General features: G+C 35.2%; 1 protein-coding gene and 1 long non-coding RNA gene across 4 annotated transcripts; one reads left to right on the forward strand and one right to left on the reverse strand.

Moving 5' to 3' along the window:
- Positions 1-497: 497 nt before the first annotated feature.
- On the reverse strand, positions 498-2,390 carry LOC106298016 (zinc finger BED domain-containing protein RICESLEEPER 2-like). The gene is made up of 6 exons (XM_013734122.1): positions 1,941-2,390; positions 1,797-1,852; positions 1,702-1,708; positions 1,490-1,495; positions 1,222-1,445; positions 498-1,110 (listed from the first exon to the last, which is right to left on the reverse strand). Exons 1-6 carry the CDS (start codon positions 2,388-2,390, stop codon positions 498-500), a joined length of 1,356 nt encoding a protein of 451 aa, XP_013589576.1.
- Positions 2,391-3,878: 1,488 nt separating this feature from the next.
- LOC106299968 lies at positions 3,879-5,166 on the forward strand. Of its 3 annotated transcripts, none has more exons than XR_001261938.1 (5): positions 3,879-4,098; positions 4,348-4,425; positions 4,540-4,580; positions 4,661-4,710; positions 4,809-5,166. It is a non-coding gene; the product is annotated as an uncharacterized LOC106299968 (long non-coding RNA). The 3 variants fall into 3 exon arrangements; XR_001261939.1 differs by having other exon boundaries at positions 4,540-4,565; XR_001261937.1 differs by having other exon boundaries at positions 3,967-4,425; positions 4,540-4,565.
- Positions 5,167-9,099: the final 3,933 nt, after the last annotated feature.

Consider the following 9,099-nt stretch of genomic DNA (forward strand, 5'->3'; position numbering starts at 1 on the left):
AACCGACTTTGGAGCCAGTATATAAGGAGTCCTAGGCGAGAGGCATGGTGGATGACTTTTTCACAACAAACTTAGCACTTAGAGCGATTTTAGGCAATTTTCCGTTTTTGTTATTCGAGCTGCGACTCAATTAGGTTTTTGCCGTCTTAGGGTTTTAGAACTAGGAATCTCACCGACAGCTCTCGTAGCCCAGACACTTACCTTGTTGTAAACGCTCAAACGCAGATTCGGAATAAGAACTATCTTGCTCTCTTTTTTCGATTTCTTATTTTATTACTGTTCTCGTTTCGTGTTCTGATTGATTGGCGTATGGTATTAGCAGATATCCGGGACCTCTGAAAAATTAGGGTTCTCCTACTTTCCTAATTTAAACGGAAATCGACAGTGCGAATTTTGGTTCCCACAGTGTTGTACTCCTTGAACATAGCCCTAAGAAGATAAACATAAATAAAATATTTATACAAGTTTTGGAGGCATTGTTATTGAGGTTCACAAGATTAAAATACATGATTATAAAACATATACCTAAGAAGATCACCAACAGATTTCATCATTACTTTAGACTCTAAGCTCTCCTTCTCATAGAGCTTCTCAAAGCACAACTTTGCAAATTGCATCTTCTTCCTTGGATCGAAAACCGTGTCTAAGATCAGCATCCTGTTGACACTCTTGATACCATCCCAGTACTTGAGAAACTTCTGCAACATCTCCGACGCTTTCACCTTCAACTCAGGATCGAAGCTGTTGGCCAGTGTAGTGAGGTTTCTTTCTATGGTCACTATCTCACCGTAGCACTTGGAAGAATTCACCGTCGATGACGCAGAAACAACCAGAGTGCTGTTGTAAAAGATTATCAGAAACCTCTTGAGCTTCTCAACAGCACTCCAGTCTCTCAAAGAAGGTGGTCCACACCTCTTAACCCCATTTTCCATCTCCAAAATATAATCATTATACAACCTATCTTCTGCCTCCATCCTATCAAATGCAGTTCTAAACTGAAGATCCCTAGACAGCATAAGGAAGGTTGAATTCCATCTAGTCTTAATATCCATAGGTAAGCTACCTCGACTCATTCTCCCAGTTGTGACTCTAAGATCAAATGCATTAAGCCTAGGTGTTGAAGAACGAACATACTGAATAGTGTTCCTAATGGCTAACACATTTTCTCCTACCTCGGTCAAACCCTCCTTAGCAATTAAATTGATGATGTGAGCACATCACCTCATGTGCAAGAAATTCCCATCTAGAACTAAAGCCTCAGGGGAAACATCACTAAAATCCCTATGGAATCTCCTAATGGCAGAAGTTTTAGCAGTTGCATTGTCTACTGTAATGCAAAATACCTTCTCAATGCCCCATTCAGCTAGACACTCCAAGAGCACAGTTGCGATGGTCTGACCCTTGTGGTCCATCACATACTTGAAGCCTATGATAAGCTTCTTCAGCTGTCAAGTTGCGTCCACGAAGTTGGCAGTTATCACCATGTAACTTGCACCTGTTACAAATTAAACAAACAAAGTGAGGCTTTAGAAATTGAAAAAAAAAACTTTATAAATATATCAGATGCATAGAAGTTCTAAGTGACATTCTTTGTTAGAATTTTTTTTTAAAATGACTTTAGAAATTTAAAAAACTGACATTCTATGATAGAACAAAGTATAGCATAAATAAAACAAAGAAAAAAAGCTGTAAAGAAGTTACCTGTGACCTGTAAAACCCAAATGTCAGTTGTAAATGACACTCTTTGTTTGGTTGTGCGAAACATATTTTTCAAAGTTGCTTTCTTCCTCACATACATCTCAACGATGTCTCTGGTGGCAGTCCTTCTCGAGTGTGGCTTGTAGAGGTTTACCTTGCAAGTGTAAATAACAAACGTATTAGTAATTTTTCATGTAAAAAGAAGATAAAAAAAATAGGTAAGGGTTTATTAAATGGATTACCTTTCTGCAGAAGTGTTTCCAAGCACTGCTTTCAATAAATGAAAGAGGCAGTTCTCCTAGCACAATCAACTCATTTGATGCCTCTCTGAAAACAGACTCTGCAACTTCTGATGACTTCAGATTGCCATCAGTGTTGATCTCCATCTGATTCATACCTTGACTGGTTAACCAAGCTTGGTACTCTTTGCAGATGGACAGATGCTTCTGAAGGTTTGATGTTCCTGATTTGGTAGCGCATGAGAAGATCTTCTGACAATTGTGGCAGATGCATCTGTCACGACTTTCTTTGGTTCGAGTGAAATGCTTCCAGACACCAGACCTTGGCACAACGACTTTCATCACCTTCTTTGACTGAGAAGAGACACCAGAAGTTGCATCAACAGCAATGGCCTTCCCTCGGTTTTGAGTTCGCTGGCACTCTTCTCCTTCAACTTGAATGTCAACGTCCATGGTTTCTTCGACAGTGTGTGGGATTTTGGTGGATGAGGAAACCATCTGCAAGAGAATGAGAAAAAAAATTACCATCAGTGACATCAAAAGAAATGATTCAGTTATTAGTTTACTCGTGAACCTTGATTAATACGAAACAAACCGTAAGTTCATGAAAAAATAACCTATGATTACTCGTACAACAAACCCAAAACATAAGACTTCCTTGCAACAAACATCAACATGCACGATATGTTTTCATTTCACAAGTCAGCAAGTTCATGTAAAAGAACCTATGATTACTCGTGAATCGTGATGCTTGATTAATACGAAACAAAACAGAAGCTTTCCTATCTTAAAAATTGAATCAAAACCCAAAAACCCGAAAGCAAGAAAAAACAAATTGAAACAAGCATCGAGTACTCTGTAAAAGGAGGAGTACCTTTGCTTGATTACTTGATTTATGTGATGGAGGAGACGATGATGATAGCAGAAGTATTTATAGGATCTTAGACTTAGGGTTTTGGTTTCAAATCGAGGAAGAGAATCGGATAGGAGGTGCGAAAACCGTTGGAGATATCCGATAATCAGACTTAGAAAATAATTTTGGTGAGGATAACTTGGGAGACCGAGATTTAGGAAAGGTTTCATTGATTCTCTCCATGAAGATTAAGAGAAAATCAACTCTGGATACGGTTGGGAAAAAAGGGGATTAGGGTTAATGAGGGGCGGGTTTCAGGTGTAACCATTCGGTCTCTCGGGTTTTATCCGATCCGACCCGACACCCGAAAGTAGCAAATATTCAGGCCTATTCGGTTTTTTTGACAGATCCGGTCCCGACACATACCACCTTAAACGGACTGGGTTCGGTTCGGGTAATCGGGTTCAGACCTTTTGCCCAGGCCTAATTGAATGTTTGGATAACATGGTTTATTTAGTTTTCAAATATCTATCTATATATATATATATATATATATATATATTATTATAAAGTATAGTTTGCTCATTCCTGGTGAAGCCACCTTATCTGCCACATAGATAAGTCGAGCTCTCCCAGGCCGACACGTGTCACTCAGTAATGAAACTCATCGTTTCATTTAAATGCTGAGTTTTGATGGGCTTTCAACATTTATCGTGTGTTGGGCTCTGGTATGTTGTTCTGTTTGGCCCGAGACGGTTGAATGAACCCTCTAACCCTAATTGCTTGATCGACGATTTGCATATCGTCTCTCCGTTCCTGCGAAGGCGACGCATGACGACGGCTACGCATGACGACGGCTACGCATGAAGTCTCTCCATTCCTCCGGAAGTTTACTGAAGAGATTTGTCTCAGAGATACATTCAGCCACAAGATTTGCCAACACTGGAAAGATCTAACAAGTCTCTGATTTCGTTAGGGATCAAACCTGTGAGATTCACAGATATTAAAAGTGACTGAAGTTATAGAATTTAACATTTAGGATGTATTGTCTGTAACATAGCTTGAAAGTCCATGACTTGGAGTTGTATCTCTTTGAATTGGCCTCACATTGCATCTAGCCCATTTTCAAGTTTTTGTCTCGACAAGGTTCCAGAAAGCTAAACGCGTCTCCGAAGATGTTTACCTGAGGTTTCAATGAGAGGAGAGTATAACTTTCTTAATGTATATGAAGAAACATGGGATGAAAAAAACAGAGGAGGAGGAGGCGTCTTAAACCTTACAAGCACAACTACAGTTGCAATGAACAAGGTAATGATCGCACTTTGCTTCATTTACTACTTTGATGGTCCTTAAACATCTTTTTGATCAATCTTGCGCTGTCTTCACATTTTTCATCTAATGTCACCCACAAAACAAGCTAAACTGCTAAAGTGATCAAGGATTGACAAAAGTTGTATGCACAGCTGTACAGTACACAAATATGTACTCATTCCTAACTTCATAATACTCTAAAATCATGAGAGGATTGGTTGTGTCGTGTGTGTTGTGTGTTTATAGATAGAGATGATGTCATAGGCAATTGATGAAACATTTGACAAAGACGAAGTTTGAAAAACTACAGATCTAGCTAATCAGGTAAGTACTGAAATTTCAGACACAAGATACAGACAGACATACACACACCTTTCGTTTGTTTGTTTCAAGCTTCTTCAATCTAACTAATTCCTCAATATTCTACTGTTCTTATAGGTGGTCAATGAGATTACAGATCGCAGGTTGGCTTTTCTTAGGTAGTCAAGTTAAAATTTGTCAAGAAAATATTACAGATGGTTTAAAACTAACTTTTGCCTGTTTTATCTCTAAAACTCAGGATGGCTACAAAAATGACGTTTCCACTACAGTCAATAAAAAGGGGCACGGGTATGTAAATAGAAATGACAGTTCAAATTACTTACTTTGATCTATTAAGTTTATGAAGAATATATAATTCATTCTTATCGGTGTTAATATTATTGCAGCTTGGAATTTACTGAAGTGGATGATCTAAAAGATAGAGTTAGATATTTAAAGATCACCAAACAAATTGACAAGTTCCTATCTCATTATTCCCATCCAAACAATCTATAAAGTCCTATATCTATCACAATTCACGTGATGTCTGGTTTGCTCGACAAACTATCTCCGGCCAGACGGGCCAACAACAGCATGACCTATAGTGTCTGTCACAGAAACACACCTATAGTGTCTGTCACACTTGCAGAGCTTCTCACGAGTATGGAAGATGAGCAGAACGGCAAGAGTCATTCCATTCCTTCTCCTTCAAAGACTTGACTTACAGCGTGAAGATCAAGAAGAAGTTAACCCACTTTCCTGTTGCGGGAGCTCCGATGGTGATGATATGGAGATGAACACCAAGATGCTCCTCAATGGTATCTCCTGCGAAGCCAAAGAAGGAGAGATGAATGGCCTTTCTTGGAGCAAGCGGGTCGGGAAAATCAACACTCATCGATGCATTAGCCGACCGTATCGCAAAAGAGAGCCTACACGGTTCCATCATTCTAAACGGGGAAGTTCTTGAATCCAGCCTTCAATAAGTCATATCAGCTTACGTGATGCAAGACGACCTTCTCTTCCCGATGCTCACCGTGGAAGAAACTTTGATGTTCTCCGCCGAGTTCAGGCTTCCAAGCTCCCTCTCTAAAAAGAAGAAGCAAGCACGTGCACAAGCTTTGATTGACCAGCTCGGTCTTAGGAACGCAGCCACGACCGTGATTGGTGATGAGGGACATAGAGGAGTGTCGGGAGGAGAAAGAAGAAGTGTCTCGATAGGGAGCGACATAATACATGACCCGATTGTTCTCTTCCTCGATGAGCCAACCTCGGGGCTTGACTCTACAAGTGCTTACATGGTTGTGAAAGTGCTCCAGAGAATTGCAAAGAGTGGTGTAGCATAGTTATTATGTCTATACATCAGCCGAGCTACAAAATCTTAGGCTTGCTAGACAAGTTACTCTTCCTGTCTAGAGGGAACACAGTTTACAGCGGCTCACTGACAGATCTCCCTCGGTTCTTCTCAGAGTACGGTCACATTATCCCTGAAAACGAGAACAAGACAGAGTTCGCACTTGACCTAATCCGTGAGCTGGAAGATTCACCGGAAGGAACAAAATCAGCTCTCTTCTTTTAAACTTGACCTTTTTGTGGTGGGTAAACTTGCTTTTGTTCTAATTAATTGTATCTCAGCCAGAAAAAAATATGATTATGTTTGACAGTATATGCTTGGTCTTTACCACATTATAGCTTCATTGTAACAAAAGCAATCCACTTTTAACTTTTTAATAGATCATCGAAACTTAAATGAGATGTCTAGCCAGTATATATATCTCTCTTTCTAAAATGTCGGAACATTATATCTAATTGTTACAAAATCTTACAAAATACTCTGATATAAAAAGCTAATACATTCTTATAATATATTGAAATTTCATTTTCTTTTAAAATCATTTTAAAAACAATGATGCAGGAATGAAAGAAAATTGTATTCATATGCTGGATGAATATTTTATTTTCCAATACCATAAAATTAGTTTAAATTTCACTAGAACATATATAGTGGTGGTGATGGTTGTGAGTGCTCTATACAGCCACAATTCTCTCTACAACAAATCAAAGAAATCAAGCTTTCTTAAGAAAATCTGTAACTAAAATCTTTAAAAAATACAACTTTTTTACAACTTTATGTTTAGTGCTTTTAAATATTTGAAATAATTATGCATCAATAAAATCTAAAGCTAAAGCTACATAATCTACGTCTTAAAACTGAAAGCAAAAAATCACAGCTCCAGTAGCAACTATCACTAATATAGGAGGTGATTGGTAGTTGCTGTAGGTGCTGTCCACAGCCCTATTTATTTATACAGCACTAAATTCAGAGCAATCAAGTTTTAATTTTTTTTTTGAAACCACAGTTCTTGAAATAACCTACAGCTGTACAAGTGCTCTGCAGAGCCAAATATCCAAAGCAATTTTTTAGTGCTTTCCATAAAATTTTACAGCACTAAAATCTAAAGTCACAACAAAAAGTATACACATTTTTTTTCTACAGCAAAAATTTTAAAGATACAGTCGTTACTAATCGGACCCATAGTCGTTTAATCACAGTTTGCAACTATCAGACTTAAATAAGAAAATACGACCATTTATTCTATGTAGCCATATTTTCTAAAGATGTCGTTTAGCAAGCTTTGGTGGTTATACGAAATGCAAATCAACAATTTGCTCAAACACACATCCACCAAAATAACTACTACTATATAATATTTTCTCTATTCCTTCTACTATATAATATACATATCAAGTTGAATTTGTTTACATAAGGGGTTATAAAAATGCAAACAAACAATCACCTTATACACGCATAAAACGGAAACAACGTACCAAGATTTTAAAGACATGACAAAAACCACTAATTATTATTCAAACAAAGAAATTGGGGAATGTCAATGTAATACATTTTAGCTTTCTCAATGAGACTAACTTAATAAAATATACATTGAGTATTCTCTTCCCTAAACGTCTTTAATTTTCTCCCCAGACTAGGCATTTTACTTATAACTGGCCTATTAAAAGAGCAAGCTAAGAGTTACATCAATAAGTTTTTTTTTTTTTGAAAAAAAAGTTACATCAATAAGTTTCATCTACAACAAAAAAAAAAAACTCTGTTAAACCTGATGATATTGATGAGGAATTATTCTTCAACTACATTCTAAATTTTAACTTAGGCCCATAAAATCTTTTTTTTCCACAAAATCTTTATAAACAGAATAACACTAGAAATTGATTGGGTATTTTTTCAAAAAAAAACACTAGAAATTGACGAAAACCATTTTCACGCATCCGTAACTCAGCCAACAAATAAGGTTACTAAATACCAACTAAGACCAATGAAAAAAAGAAGCTCAACCTCATACGTAAGCAACGTAACCAGCATATTCATATTGTCCATGCAAAATCTGTCCTACACAAACATCAACTCAGTGCAACAAATAAACATAGACCTAACAAGAAGATAACACATTCACATATAGTATACTTATATATATATCACACCTAAATTATATTCCGCCCATAGGAGGGACGAATCCTAGTAATAAATATAATATACTTGATAATGTATATTTTTAATTGTAAAAATTTATATTTGGTTTTATGATATCTATAAACTGTGTTGCTTTTGGGGACGCTGCTTAAAATTTAAAAATGAATGGACTACATGTTTTCAAAAGAATATAATTTATGTATTAAATGAGTGGGACTAATATCAACAAAGATAATCATTACAAAACTGGTATATGTTAATGTTTTTTTAATGTACTGATTAAACATTAGCTTACAGGTAAACATACAGGACATATTAATATAAGAGATGCAGGTCATGTGATTTGATTGTATATAATCGATCTATATTAATTTGGCTATTAAAATTAATAAAATAAAATTTAGATATTAAAATGTCTTAATTTTAGTACAAAATCTAATAGGGTTGTTTATCACTTGTATACTCGTTATATAATTAGTTTTTTTGAGTTTTTCAAATACAAATCCCTTATATATTAATTAAGGATCTTTTAAAAAGCTATAACCTGAATTTTGTAAAAATTAAAAAAAATCTTCATCCTATGTGGCACTTGTGTATGCCTTCTAAATCTTATTTCAAAGAATTCTAGAGCACCTTATATAAACTATAGCCTAAAAATTATACTCTCTAGCAAAATAATATTTCGCAAGCTATAGTTGGTCGCATATATCAAATCTTTATTGTTTCGCAGACTTTCCTTAAATAAAACCTACGGAATTACCTAATGTGATTAAAATATATATATAACAATTAATGATTTTAAACAATTAAGATTTGATAACAATTTGTATACTTTTTTATCATTTTTGTTTATTTCTTTATTATTAAAATAAATGACATAATTACATTAATCATATAATAAAAATCTAGATTTTTTTATATATGTTGTATTTTAAATTTTTCAAAATGATTATAAATTACTAAAACGGTTAAAAGTCTCACATAAACTTTTATGATCAAGGTTTAAATTTTTTTCTATATTAAGATACAATGATTATAAGACCATATGAAGAAATAATTTTATTTTAATAGGTTTTTATGTTAATATATATACATATATATATATATCGTTGAAATTAAACTATACGTCATATGAAAATGTATACTTACATTTTGATATTTGCATTGAACATATATTGAAAAGTTAATATTTTAATTTTGAAATCTTCATT

This window comes from Brassica oleracea, chromosome C6, assembly GCF_000695525.1.
Source record: "Brassica oleracea var. oleracea cultivar TO1000 chromosome C6, BOL, whole genome shotgun sequence".
Lineage (NCBI taxonomy): Eukaryota > Viridiplantae > Streptophyta > Magnoliopsida > Brassicales > Brassicaceae > Brassica > Brassica oleracea.

Excerpts from the sequence above, each read along its gene's own strand:
- LOC106298016 (XM_013734122.1), bottom strand. The coding sequence starts at position 2,390 with ATGGACGTTGACATTCAAGTTGAAGGAGAAGAGTGCCAGCGAACTCAA. Across the intron at positions 1,853-1,940 it reads GGAAACACTTCTGCAGAAAG|GTAAACCTCTACAAGCCACA; the intron begins GTAATCCATTTA and ends TACACTTGCAAG. Across the intron at positions 1,111-1,221 it reads GGGAATTTCTTGCACATGAG|GCTTAATGCATTTGATCTTA; the intron begins GTGATGTGCTCA and ends TTCAACACCTAG.